Here is a 14,670-nt window from a genome sequence, read left to right as displayed (position 1 = left end):
TTTAGGGGCTATTTAATATGATTTCCATTACTTTTAATGTACTTTGAATCAGAACAATCAATAACATAGATTAATTGTGCGTATTTTATCCTCCAAGCTGGAAGAGCAATCCAAAAACGTAAATCACAGGGAAGACGTGGTTGAATTGAAAAAAAGAATACATGATATGTTGCTGGTAAGAGATTTTTATCATTAATGTATTAATTTATCCTCAGTTTTATACTTGTTGCTATACAGATTGTTTGGGTTTTTTTAACGTTTAGTACTAATAAGCTAAGAAATAAACTTTTAAAGTGTTGATAAGTGTATGAGCATCTTTAACTTGGAAAAAAACATGTTCTGTTTAAATGCATACACATTCTGGGTATAACTTTTAGAAATGGCTTGAGATAATGTAGTCCTCTTTTTGTCTAACTGAAATGGAAAAATAAAATTTCAGTGGTTCTTGCCTGCTAATTCACTGACTTTGCTGTTGATTTGGAGTTTTTTCATTTTCTCTCTCCCTCTATGGTCATATTTTCTGGTGTTTCATTTTTAATTTAATTTTTATGTTTTTTATTTTGCCATTACAATATGTCAATGTTTTATGCAAGCGACTATGACAGCTAACATCTAATATCTTCCTTTTTTAAAGGAAAATCAGAAACTTAAGAAAGATCTTTTAGAAGCGCAGACAAATATAGCTTTTCTACAGAGTGAATTAGATAGCTTGAAAAGCGAGTATGCAGATCAGACTTTGAACACTGAGAGGTAAGGTACTTCTACATGATAATATTTTCACCAAGCTGTAAATTCTGTTGTCTGATGTAGTTATTGTGTATGCAGCTAGTAACTGTTATTTTCTAAATTTACCATAAGTGACAGGTACACATTTGACACCATGCAAAGCATGCTGTGACTGCTCTTCACATCATATCCAGAACTTGCTCTTTCAGAAAACTGATAAAAGAGGTGAATGCTCAGAATCTTGCAAGGAAGCCCATTGATATTACTGGGATTTCAGTTAGGAATAAAAGTTATCAGGCAGTTTTTCCCTCCATGACTTTCACTTAGATGAGTATCTGTATGAATATTAGGGAAAATAGTTTTGGAAGCCTCCCGTATTAGTCTCAACCAGTTTTTTTCTAAAGTAAATGAAAGCTGCTTCTAGATATTCATTTAAAAAAAGCGTAAATGACAGTTTCATTATGTAATTATCTTCAGGTAACATAAATAATATTTCAAGAGGAAAGGAGGCAGTCCATATGGTTATTTTGTTGATCTGTTCACAGTCTCTGAGATACAATGGCAGACATCATTGAAGTTATGAAGTGCAGAAAACTACTTTTAACATATTACAGCAGAAATGTGAATGTATTTTGAAATTGTATCTTTTCTTCACTATATAATCACGTCTTATAAATGTTTTTTGCAGAGACCTAGAGATGATCCGAGAGTATACTGAAGACAGAGATAATCTGGAAAGACAAATTGAAATACTTCAGTAAGTTCTTAGTAATTCAGGTTTTTATTGACAAACTTTGTCGCAGCATGTTTGAGTGTAAATGTTTTTATATCCAAAAGACTGGGATGAGATTTGGGAAAAAAAATGAAGTAAAAATACTGAAGTGGCCTCAGTTCTTATAGAGGATACTGTGCTAATCTTTATAATTTCATTGGAAGTTTGTGTTCCTGTGTACATGTGATAACAGTTATTGCTGTGGTATGTAAGATTTGTATTTCTCACTGATGTTTTTCTTTGATCTCCTCATTTTTCCAAAATAAAAAAGTCATATCAGATGCCGTTTCTTCGAAACTTCAATTTCAGAAGGCTGGATCCCTTTAGAATGGTGTTAGTTGCTTTCCTGATTCTTACTTTTAGCTTAATGTAACTGTGCGCTAGGTGATTTCTCTACATAACGTTTTTGGCAGCCTATCCATGCTGTTTATGCCTTCTAAAGCTATCTCTGTTTTTTCCTTAGTGCTTGTTTTGTGGTCATGATATGCTTATTTAGTTTTAGGCAGATCTTTCTGCTGACTTACGCGGCCTGAAAGTATTAAATATTTCTCCAGCAGATATGGCAACTTCTTGAATTTGGTGTTTGGTAATGTGTGACTACTGAGGCACTAACTGTTCTTTTTTTTTTTTTCCCTTAGCCTCATTAACTTTAATTTCTTTATGATAAGGTGAACGAGATTTGGGTCTATCCCTGCTATTATAAAAAATATTCTTGACTCTTTTTTTTTAATTGACTTCGCTTCTCCAGTAACTCCCTGTCTTATTACCTGGAAAGTACTGAGTGTGTGCAGTATTATCCAAAGGACACACAGATTTTTGCTTTCAAGGAGGATCACAATGAATAGGTTTTTTTGTATCTTTAGTTAATTTCTTTATCATAAAGATATTCTTTCTTTCAAGCAGCTGAATCACATCTGTCCCTAGAGTCATCTCAGCAGTAGGTAAAGGGTAGTCACTTTGTATTCCAGAAATGACTCTACAGGTTTACTGCCCCGTAGCTTGTATTTTTGTAGTCACTCTTACAGGGTCTCTTTTCCCCTCAGCTGACCACAGACCATGCCACAGAAGTAAAATGGAGTTGTTTAGACTGCTGCTGGAGGCTAAAATTTACAGTGCTTTTTTCATGTACAACCATTTATTTGAGTGTATGACAACACATTTCTAGTTTCACATCACTCTTTAGTGTTCATCTAAAGAAAAATAAAAGTTTTTTTTTCATATTTATTATTTCAGTTCTTCTTTGTGATCAGTTACATAATTTTTAATGTTTTCTTTACTCCTGCAAGTTAAACTATGTTTCTTTGTTAGATCAGCTAATAGAAAGCTACATGACAGCAATGATGGTTTAAGGAGTGCACTTGAAAACAGTTTCAGCAAATACAACAGATCATTGGTATGTATTTTTGATTTTGTTATGTTGTACTAGAAGGTTTAAGAATTAACATGCCAGATGCAAATTTGTTTGTACTTTAGTAGGTACTCATAAAAATGAGTTTTATTTGGTGAACTCACTCTGAGATTATACTCTGAGATTATAGTTGAATTTTCTTAGATTGCACTTGTGTTTTATGAAATAATGGAGTTCCATTAGAGCACAACTACTTTTTGCAGTGCTTTAGAAAGAAGAGATTTTTTTAATATGCTATGGCCAAATGTATCTGACAAGGTGGATAAATCTGCAGTTTTTCTTGCAGTGAAGTGAGTATGTTTGTATTGTCTATGTGGGAGTGCTTTACCACTGAAAACACACTTTTTCAGAAAACTGCTTTCTTTCAGCAGCAAGGTCTTAACCTAATTTGAACTTTTGTCCTGGCAAGTCACTGGGAAAACGAACAGCAGGAACTGCTGATAATAGGATACTCAGTCAGACCCTTTTGGGCTATCACAACTATATGAGGATCTGTTGTAACAGATGTAATCTGGCATCCTCCAAACCAGAGAAAGAAAGGCTTGAAAGTTAAAAAAAAAATCTACTCTCCGCTATTTTGCAATATTGGGAAACCCGTTAAACTCTTAAAACTAATGATTGGGCAAGCCCTTAGATCATCAGGAAAGCAACTAACTGTTTTAGAAGGATGGGGCCAGAATAGTGGGCTCACAGAGACAATACTGGCCAGGAAGGAGGAAAATAGGGATCATTGCCTGTTTCCAGCATACCATAGCAATGAATGTGAGTGCCTTGTGCTGATACTGGCTATCAGAGATTCACTGCAGATACAACAAGAGATACCATTTCCTTCTGCAATGCCCTGAAACCTAAGCAAGGGAGGTAGGTTACAGAGAAGACAGAGGAGACTACTTCCAGTGAATACATGTGTAGAGGGACAGCAGAACATATGAAATAAATACTCTGTCACATGCTATCAGTTGAGATTTCTCCTCTGTATTCTCTCACTCAAGAATCAGGAGGTGTCTCTTCTGAAACTAGCTCAGCCAGTGACATTTCCCTTTTCACTCTAATAATCAACATGCAATTTTTCTAAATATTACTTTTCAAAGTTTAGCATTTCAAAGTCTTCTGGTGTAGTCAATGAAATAATCCTCTCAGAATTTCCATTGTCTTTTGTCATTGAATGTGGCTAGCAAGTTCAGTATTAAAGCAACAGTGGACCCTAAATGCTACATGTAGTGGTCCTTTTTTACATCCAGTCCTACAGGAAGCATGAAGTTTAATTAAAAATAAGTAGTTGAATATACATGAAAATACACAGTAGTAATTTTGATGATGCACACTTTTTTCATGCCAAATCTAGATGCTTACACTCTGTTCATCAGACTTACCATACATTTGTTATGTATCTGTCACAGCGGTTAGCGAACACCTCACCAGGAAGTACCATGTCTAGAAGCAGTCCTAAATTTAATGGTGGACAGTCTCCTCTAAACCCACGGTGTGATAGGTAAGCTAGGTTTACTTTTATTAAGTTTAAAAAGACTAAGGTATTACTCTTCTTAGAAGAGCAAATATTGTCGAATAACAGAGAGAGTAGTTCTGTCTGATTCAGAAGGAATGTGTGACTATAGCATATGATCCAGAGTTTATGGAGGTCAATAGGAACCTTTTCAATGACTTCAGGAAGCTCAGGAAAACTCTTCTCACTTTAAATCATGAACTTAGGGATTGTTCAGGCAGACTCTTGTTTGGTCTTAGACTGTTTTGATTCTAGTTTGATTCTCAATCTCCCCTCCTTGTCTCAAAGAAACTACAAAAATCTAGCGAGAACCTCTGTTATGTAGCTTACTCAGTACTTTGGAAATAAAACATTTTTGGTCATATCTTTAGCCTGTATGTCTGGTGTTGCCATGGAATAATTATTACAAAGGTATGGGGGGCTAATTCTTCAAAAGAGTAAACATCCTTGTCTCACACTGACATGTAAGAGTAGTGAATGCACTTGGGTATTAATGGTGTAAGAGTCACAGAGAACAGTAATTTATCTAAATGCAAATATCAAATGGTCAGAGCTACTTGGATTTTTCTGCTCACTGGATGCAGGTCATTGATCAGAGCTTCCTCAGATCATGGCAGAGACTCCCGCTGAAGTCACTGGGCATTGGATCCAACCTCAAGTGCTGTAGATCATGCTATGTTTTCACATCTTTTGTTTTTTTTTTTTTTTTTTTTAACAGCAAGAACTGCCAGCAGAAATGTGTGTCCTTACTCAATTGATAATTGTTTTGTCTTATTTTTCTTTCAGTGGTACTTTAGAGAGATTTCTATTAGAGTTCTTAGTGATCTGTGTTTTACATCTTACCAGAGAGATTAATATCTTTGGTGGGGATTAAGTTGGCTTCTGCTTCACACTAATAATATCTCAATTCATTCAATAGTGTTACTCTTATTCTACTGTCTCTGTGTGAGATGTTTGCTGGCTAGAAAGCTTTGCTTGTCACAAACTGATTCTTCCTGCTAAATGCAGAAAAAACCAATTCCCTTCTGTTGGACCCTCTGAAAATTTTGAGAGGCATCCATTACTAAGGTGCATATTACATAGAGTAATTTTCTGAAGGGATAACTAAAACCTCTCTGGAGGCTTAGTGATGTTCTTTGCTTCTCTGTGAATATTTATTAGTACCTGCCATGTGGTTATAGCTGTAACTTACTGGCCTGTGTGCCTCTGTGGGCAAATGCATTAATTTAAATTAAATACAGTATTTCAAGGTCAAAATTAGCTAAACCATCAGCTATCATTTTCTGTCTTTGATATCTTCATAATACATCATTTTCTGAATGTTTGTTTTTTAAACAATTATTTTTTCTGTCTATGAATAAATAGGCATTCTTACTGAGACTCGAGAAGTCATAATCAATAACATAGATTTTATAATTTAATCTGAGCATTTTAAGAGATATGATTAAAAAAGAAGTTATTTAGAAAGGCAAAATAGGCATTGACATGTATCTTAAACTGTATACGTAGCATTTATAAGTATTGACTTCTGCAAAATAGCTCACATGTTTTAAGGAAAAACAGTTGTGGACTAATTTTTTTTTTCCCCCTTCCAATATTTTATTATTAGGTCATCTCATTATTCTTGTGTGGATGAAGATTATGATTCTTTAGCCCTTTGTGATCCTATGCAAAGGGTAAACTGTGAAGTTGACAGCTTACCTGAGAGCTGTTTTGACAGTGGTTTGTCTACCCTGAGAGATTCAAATGAGTATGATTCAGAAGTGGAATACAAGTATCAAAGGGTTTTTCAGAGGTCACAGTGTATGCAAGAAAGCTTTGGTGGTGATGCTTCTGATACAGATGTAAGTGCCAGACTTACTCCTTCTCTGAGAAAGACCTTTGGTTTGAGACAAAATTATTTTCCTGTTTTTTTTTTTTTAAATGGATTGGATTTTTGCCCATAGGCCACTTAAAACTAAGAATTTGGATTACGTGCATTTAAATAAGATTACTGACAATTTTTTGGAGAATGCTTAAATAGTTACTTCTCTTTAAGGTAAAATGTTTGTTGTGACATTTGGATAGACTTTTGAGGTAATACGTTACTTTTTGAAGTAGTTGGGGTTTTTGAAGGTTGTTAAACAGCATGCAGCCAGGAGCCCATTTTCTGATGATTAAAAAGCAGTAACTATAGAAGTTAAATAGGTTTCCGTTCACTTTCTCCTACTGTGCTGTGGCAGTGAATGAAAAAATCACATATATGAGAACAAGAATACTGTCAGTGCATACACTGACTTACTGTGTAAGTCTCAGAGAATTTAGAAATATAGGAAGGTATTATTGTGTCCATTTTATTGTTAGTAAAATGGAGAGCTTTACTGATGACTACATAGCAAGACTAGTACCAAGCACCGCAGAACACGTGGGTTTTTTTTAGAGCAGATCCTTTACTGTGCATTTGATAGACACATTTAGTCTCTGAAAATGCTATAAACAGTTCTAATTACAGCTGTGCTGTATTTAATTTCGCTTGAGTAGTAATAGCATAGAGAGTAAAGTCTTGTAGGGAAATTCTCGGTTTTTGTAAAATAAGCTTTTAAATAAAGTACTTGTTTAATTTCCATATGGAATAAAAATACTTAAAATAATTTGCTGTATCTGAAAACTGTACTGAAAGCATATATGCCAAATACAGAACATCTTTAAGGACCAAATATAGGCTATAGTAAACAAGAAATGTGAATAAGAACAGAATAATCACAGTATTTTGACTAGAATTGCCGAGCTCTATTTAGTCTTTTATTTCTGTTTAATCCAAACCATTAAACCAATATTTTTATCATTCTTAGCTCTGCCTTTCCAAAAAAAGCATACTTTTCTCACTGGAGCTAACACACTAGCTTGTACTTTCAGGTTCCAGAGATCAGGGATGAAGAAGCATACAGTCCTGATAGTAGCAGTACAGTGTTAGACTGGAAGCCCTCCCAGCCAGTAAGTCGAAGCAGCTCAATTGCTTCAACAAGGAAATACATATCTGCTCTCACTCCTCAGGTAACTAGTTCTTTAGGGGACAAAAAACCAAAGTGTTTGATATAGAGAATATTTTTTATATGAGTTGAAATAGAGAGGTTCTTTTTATTTTCAGTCAGATGCAACTGAATGTACTCTGAAATACCCCCGTTCAGAGAAGGCTTACAAGATTGTTCTTGCTGGAGATGCAGCAGTGGGAAAATCCAGTTTCCTTACAAGACTTTGCAAGAATGAATTTCGAGGCAATACGAGTGCAACCCTGGGTATAGTTGTTGTTCTTCTTAAAATACTAAACTGAATTTCATTGTTGTTCTGCAGAAGTGGGTGAAAAGATTAGCCTCTGTGAATCCTTGCCAGGGTTTCCTTAATACACATACACGGTTTCTTAGGCTGTGGGATCTGGGTACTAAGGCTTAGGAGTGCCGAACTGCTGTTTGGAGTGGATAATAGGGTAGTGCTCTAGTCTAGTTTCTCTTTGCAAAGCACAAAGCCTGTTCCTGAACAACACAAAGCACCAGGAGTTTCAGTATAATGAACTTGGAATGTTTGTACCATCCTTTTAATATTTTTCCTTGCTTTCTTGTTTTCTCATATCTTTCCTCCTTTGTTAGTATTTCCTTTGATGTCTTTCCTGTTGTTTTTTTTGTCTCCACTTCTTCAAAGTGTTGTTGAAGCTTTGGTTTAAATGCAGCTGGAGGGACTTCTGACTAGCTTGTTGTGTATACCATTACAGCTGTCAGCTAACAAACTTGTCTTACTGATTCCAAAGACTAAATTTTTGTGTTCCAAACAAATCATAGTTATATATTTGTTTTACTTGCTCTGAGTCAGGATTTTTGTTCTAATTTATCTTTTTCCTCCTTGGCATTTGAAAAAAAGTCTGTTTTATAAAACATTTTCTCTTCCTTAAAACTGTTTGGCAAAATAATGCAGAGAGGGATGATCTTGTTTGCTAGTCATTGTGCCAAATTTGTGTCAACGCTTCTGGGAAAATGTGCGAATAACATATTTCTTTAAATGTTTTTCTAAAGACAAATCAAATATGTTCAGGGGATTATTGCAGTTCAAGGCTATGTGAATGACTGAAATCTTGTAATCTATTAACAGGTGAATTTTGAAATAACTTATATGGCACATAACTTTTCATTTTCTGTGGTTTTTTTTAAGTTTATTGCTGTTTTGTGCACATTATTCTTTTCAGGTGTGGATTTTCAAATGAAAAGACTAATTGTTGATGGAGAACCTACAGTGCTACAACTGTGGGATACAGCTGGGCAGGAGAGGTTAGTGATTCTCTGCACTTATGTACTTTCAGTTGTCTTGTTTCTAGAAGACATTTACTTTTTTACATCTAGGTGAAAAAAATTCCACTAAATATTATATGGCCTGATAGTAAGTAAATCAGTATGGCCTATTGTCAGTGTCTGTAGGCAGATGTGATTTTGCTTTGCTGAGACCCCAAGACAAGTGGAATGTTTTTTTTTGGTTGGTGATGCCTGAGGTAATCTTTTCTGTCTGCAGAGAGATATAGTTGAAGTTCACCACAGCATTAATTTATTAAAACCTTAAGTCTCTCTCTTGCAATACAAAAAGATGGAACAGGTATAAACTGTTTCCTCCATTTTTAGTCTTTTGCTTTCTTTGTCCTTACAGACATGTATTTCTGAACAGGCTTTATCTTAGAGATTCCGTTCCCTTCACCCTCCTCTGCTCTTCTTTCCTTGAAATTCCCGATCCTGATTTGCATTGTATTTAGTGGATTAAAACTTCTTCCCAAAGACTTTAAAAAGACTTCTGTCAAAATTGTACAGATTCATGAATGTATATCTAAGTTTCTTCAAATTATTGTGTAGTTTCCTCAAAATCTTATGACATCCTTACTTGAGAGCCATTATTTCTTTACTGGCAGCTTTTGGGGCTTATTAAGAGGTTAGTCTAACACCTTAGAGGTCAGTTTAATCTGTTCATTGACTGAGATTTGTATTTAGCTGTACGTGTTTACCTTTGGCTGAATGAGTGATTGAGTGAAGTACGTAGTCAGAGGCCTAATCATTCTCCTCCCACGTAATAAATTTTTTAAGAATATTTTAATATATAATGTAAATACCTAGTTACTGTACTTGGTTGTTAAGTAGATTGTGTTATGTTAGAGACAAAGATGACTGTAACTGATGAATTAGTTCCTTTTGGTTTCATACTTTTTCAAATGTAACAGAGTAACCCACTCAATTTATAAAGTTATTGGTAAGTGAAAAAGCCTTGCCACCTAATGAAAAGTCCAATGCAAAGCAGATTATTTATAATAGATATGCTATAGATTGTTTTGATAAAAAAAAAAAAAGAAGTGTTGATTACTGTTTAGGACAGAATCCTGTGGATCCTTATGGAGCATTTGTAGACCTGCATCAGCAGTTTTCAAGAACTGCTTATGAAAGAAGCTATGACAAAACTCATCCTGTAATGTGGAGAGAATCTTCCTCAGTAGTGCGATAAAGTAATGCTGTGTTCTTAATGCTGTTAAATTCAATTCTTTTTTGATAATGTGGCCTTATGCAAATCTTTTTTTTTTCTGAAAGATTTCGAAGTATTGCTAAATCATATTTCAGAAGAGCAGATGGTGTCTTACTGCTATATGATGTAACGTGTGAAAAAAGCTTTCTTAATGTGAGAGAATGGGTGGATATGATTGAGGTAAGAACTTTCAGTATATACAACTTACAAACCATGTTCCACTGCTTGTTAACTTTATTATTTATAAAATTTGAATATCTGTATATTTGAGTTAGCTAGACTGCAGTCTGTCATAGAAGTAAAGCTACATGGAAGTCCTAAATATATCTTGACATATTCAATTAGTGTTAAAACTGATACATCTTTTTATGTAAGAAAGGTATCATGTAATCACACTCCTCCCATTCACTTCCTTGTGAAATGAACGTGAGAATGCATTTCAGATACCGTCTTGTGGATGGCTTGAGTATTCCTTGGAGTCTCTGCATTTTAAACCAATGTTAGATTCTGTAAATTAGCTACAGTTAAGTGAAATTTTCAGTATTTCTACTATTACATGTTGTTTGTTCATTTGAATACAAATTTGCATTTAATGAAAAGAGTTTTTTTTCTCTCGTACTAGGGGTGTTTTATAGGAGGGAAGGTGATAACCAAACTCTTTAGTTAATCTTCTAAAATCCATTTCTTTTAATCAGAGCAAAGGAGTTGGTCACTTTTCCCATAGTAACTTTGTCATATAGCATTTAGATTCAGCAGCCATTTACATTAGCTTAACTTAACATCTGAAACTTCTTGTTGGGAAACAGGGCTTGTGGGCATGGAAGCACATCTTTGCAGGCTGATGTTTAGGTTGGCAACTTAAATATCAACTACCTCGTGAAAATTTCTCAGTATAGCCTTTGTAATTTGTAATTTTTTTTTGTGATGATGTGCAGGACTTTTGTGGGAAGGAAATCGGTATGACATGATGATGCTAGTTACTTTTTTGTATCCCAAGTGTTCTAGCAATAAGGAAATAAAGTCTTCTTTATAGGATGCAACTCATGAGAATATTCCAATTATGATGGTGGGAAACAAAGCAGATCTCCGTCAAGCTGTTACAGAACAAGGGCAAAAATGTGTACCTATAAACTATGGAGAAAAGCTGGCTATGGTAAGGTCCAAGTCTACCTCTTTAGTATAAAATGGTCTTAAGAACTTTAATCTGAAAACCGTGTGGGAAACTAGTAAACAGAAGTAATTTTCTGGACATTTGTTCAAATGTAGTAATTAGGATTCATGGATAGTTTTCATGAAAACTATCCTATTTTGATGGTGTTTGCTGGGCTGAGTCACATCTCAGTATCCACTGAGCTGAGCTTCATTATTATCTGGGATATTCTTCTCAGTCTTTATGGTGAAAAAGTGGATAGATCAGGAGACTGAGATTTTCTGCTGCCAAAGAGAAATCGCCAGGGCAAATATGAAGCACACTAGTGAGTGTATGAGGCTTTTCATCTGGCTTGTGTCTGTCCAGCTTTTGAGTAGAATATTTTCATCTTCAGGAGACTATCTTGTATTCCTGCAATGTCTGGAAAAAGAAAAAAGGAACTCTCTGCTATAAAGAGAAGCGTGGACAAGTTTTTTGCATGTATTTATATGGGGGATAAGGGATGCAGAAAAAAAATGTAGAATCTTTAGAGTCTTGAGTCTGGGTGCCTGTGCAATTGATTGATTATCCTGGGGCAGATACCATGTCTGTTACTTTTGGAATGATATTTCTGGTTAAGTTAGAATACCAGATGCTATAATTTGTGAGTAGCTAACAAGCTGGATTCAGTAACCTGTCCTAGCAATTCTCTTCCTATTTTGCAGTCTTGTGGACACAAATATTGAGTTTGGACATTAAGCCTACGATGTGTTTTTTATTCAGTTTGTTAACTCAGAATATAAAAAAGATACAATTAAAAAGTAATTACTGTTTTTTTTTTTCACAGTGAATATATTCACAAGTGAATATATTGCAGATTGAAGAGAACTAGAATAAATCCTGTTCATTTAAACATGTGTCATCTTTCTTTGTGTTCTTGAGGAAACCATTTGTAATTGAATATACATATTAAGATGGGAACCTCTTCAGATTAGTTGGCTTAACTTTTTGTTTGTACTTACAGAATTACAATGCACTGTTCTGTGAAACAAGTGCTAAAGATGGATCTAATATTGTAGAAGCAGTTCTTCATCTTGCTCGGTAAGGAGACATGTTTTTATTTTCGAATAAATACATCTGAGTATATTTTATAAAAAGGACATTGTATGTGAAATATATACAAAGACACAGATACACATTTAAAATTTTACCAACATCAAATTCAACAAACAAAATTTATAAAAGAATACCATGTCCAGTCTTTATAGATAAATGCAACATAGGATTCATTCTCAATTTAATCAAGTAACATTTTTGCTTGCAAATGTTACAAAGCTGTCTCAATAATTAATATTTAAATTGGAGTTCAGTTATAGAGCTCACAATTTTAAAACCTGTTTGGTGAATGAATTACATTTTTAATGGTGCATGGATTTACTTTCTTAGTTCTTTCTTAAATTCACTTCAAATGCATATAATTCTATGTATAATTATTTTTTAATTCTTTCACATATATTAATACATATTCAGTTTGATTTCTAACCATTCTCATCCCACATACTTTCTTTGATGTCCCTTTCTCTAAATTATTTAAAAGGTGGAAATTTTGATTATATCCATTTATGAACCTGATATTTCTGTGATAATGTGTGAGCCAAACATTACACTTCTATTACCTTTCCAAACCATCTTTGGTTACAGTACAGTTTTGAAGAGCTGGCAGTATGTAATGAATCCTCGGTGTCTGATTTTTCGGTTTCATACATGGAGCTCAAGGCCAGAATTACAAACCATATTAATGTGATTTTTGCAGCAGCCTAATGCAGTAAGCAAACTTATTGACATTTGGTCATTATTTTATTATTCACTGTTAAAGTAGTACTGATTAACGTGGCTTGTGTACAAAATACTGGCTCTCTAGAGAGGATCCTTGCTTCTTCACACAGGACTTCCAAGAACACCCATACTTCCAGAAAATGCATTCTACTAATATTAGGAGGACTTAAATTATTTTTTAGATATATAAAAGCAAGAAATTTTAGAGCTGGCTTTTGACATTCTGTGGGGCCCAGAGTAAGAATACAGATCAATAACCACTCATACATGCACAGCTTTTAGGTCTGCATTTATAATAACAAATGCAACAATGTGTGTTTTCCCTCTGAGGGTAAATTTGTACATGAAATTGCAGTTTATTAGTTTTATACTTTCAGGTATGAACATTCTGTTTCCATTATAACATACTGAAGGAAGCAAATTAAAGAAAAATCATCAAAAGGAAAGGGAAAACAAAACATTGTGGAGTTACTACATATCATAAATTTTTTTATTTCTTTCTCTAGCTATGATTTGTATAGAAATATTGATATGATTCACAGAGTGGAAACTTAAGAGACTTGTTGATTCTGTGCACTGAAAACCATATTTTTAACTATGCAATAGATGATGGTGAGCTCTGTAAGAAATACTGGGAAAAATGGAAGAGTGAACATGAATAGAAATATATTAATTGAGTGCATTTTTTTTTTTTTTTTTTTTTTAACAGCGAAGTGCGAAAACGAAGTGATAGTCAAGATGATAGGAAGTCAGTAACCAGCCTGGCAGGGACACCTATCAAAAAATCAGCACTCACAAAAAACTGTTGCAATGTTTAAGTGACAGATACTTTTCCTGACCTAACTTGTATATTTAAAAAAAAAAAAAGAGGAGTTCAAGAATGTATTATTTTTATTGTCAATTTACACATTTCTATATTTAGAAATTGTACGTCATGTTAAAAATCCAGACTCTACTTTCTACTCGTTCATACTTAGGCATTTTCGTTGCCCTATCGTCTCTGGTTTCACCTTTCTTAAATAATATAAGTCAATGAAGTGAGCTCAGAATCAATGTTACAGTGGTCACTGTATACAATATTGTAATGTGTTTTATCTGTTTTACCTGCTTATTTCTTTGTGGGCTCAATATTTCTTACATACAGAACATGATAATATCATATAACACTCATAGGAAAAGAAAAAATTACAGCTTCAATTAATTCAATCTCTTTATATCTGGTTATCTAGTTTTTAGACGGCCTTAAGTTATATGTTGATGAAATGCTTCCCAAGAAAACCCCAAACCATTAAAAAATTAGCTAGATCCAGACAAACCGTAAGTTCAGGGCATGAAGCAGAATGGTCTATGTCAGGAGAAGACAGTGGCAGGTGTGTGGGGTTCTGGTCTAATTTTGCAGAAGTTGATGAGTTAGAATTTATGTAATTTTGGGAGTTGGGGTTTGATTCAGAACTGAGAAGTAGACTTTATATCTGATCCTGCACAGCTCAGAAGTGAAAGGAACACTTGCATGGGACATTACTGTTCAAAATTCCTGAGAGACTATAATACCTGTGATATGTAGGATTACTGAGATGAATTAATGATGCAATACCTGCCTGTTTGTTTAGACTAGATTGTTATTAAGGAGATATATGGGTTGTAATTTTTCCCTTGTTTTTCAAATGTCTTCCATTCAGATACTAATTGAGGGATTGTAATAGTACAGAGGTCTGGTTTTAATGGATATTCTTTATACATTTTTAAAGTTTTAAACCTGCAAGTGAAAGAAT

General features: G+C 34.2%; 1 protein-coding gene across 2 annotated transcripts in view; it reads left to right on the top strand.

Moving 5' to 3' along the window:
- The window catches only part of RASEF (RAS and EF-hand domain containing), a 32,479-nt gene extending 18,123 nt beyond the window's left edge, over positions 1-14,356 (top strand). Inside the window, exons 5-17 of one of the 2 annotated variants that reach the window (XM_086770752.1) lie at positions 98-175; positions 635-750; positions 1,415-1,483; positions 2,807-2,891; positions 4,307-4,398; positions 6,020-6,254; positions 7,306-7,443; positions 7,538-7,685; positions 8,624-8,705; positions 9,999-10,113; positions 10,967-11,086; positions 12,087-12,163; positions 13,608-14,356. In XM_086770752.1, the coding sequence (XP_086626878.1) occupies positions 98-175; positions 635-750; positions 1,415-1,483; positions 2,807-2,891; positions 4,307-4,398; positions 6,020-6,254; positions 7,306-7,443; positions 7,538-7,685; positions 8,624-8,705; positions 9,999-10,113; positions 10,967-11,086; positions 12,087-12,163; positions 13,608-13,716 (1,464 nt within the window). In that variant the 3' untranslated portion in view covers positions 13,717-14,356. Of the gene's footprint in view, positions 1-97; positions 176-634; positions 751-1,414; positions 1,484-2,806; positions 2,892-4,306; positions 4,399-6,019; positions 6,255-7,305; positions 7,444-7,516; positions 7,686-8,623; positions 8,706-9,998; positions 10,114-10,966; positions 11,087-12,086; positions 12,164-13,607 lie in introns of both variants that reach the window. The other variant, XM_086770751.1, reaches the window with a different exon arrangement.
- Positions 14,357-14,670: the final 314 nt, after the last annotated feature.

The sequence above is a fragment of the Chlamydotis macqueenii genome, chromosome Z, assembly GCF_036417535.1.
Source record: "Chlamydotis macqueenii isolate bChlMac1 chromosome Z, bChlMac1.mat, whole genome shotgun sequence".
NCBI lineage: Eukaryota > Metazoa > Chordata > Aves > Otidiformes > Otididae > Chlamydotis > Chlamydotis macqueenii.
The sequence above is the reverse complement of the archived record's forward strand: the minus strand, read 5'-3'. Positions and strand labels throughout refer to the sequence as shown.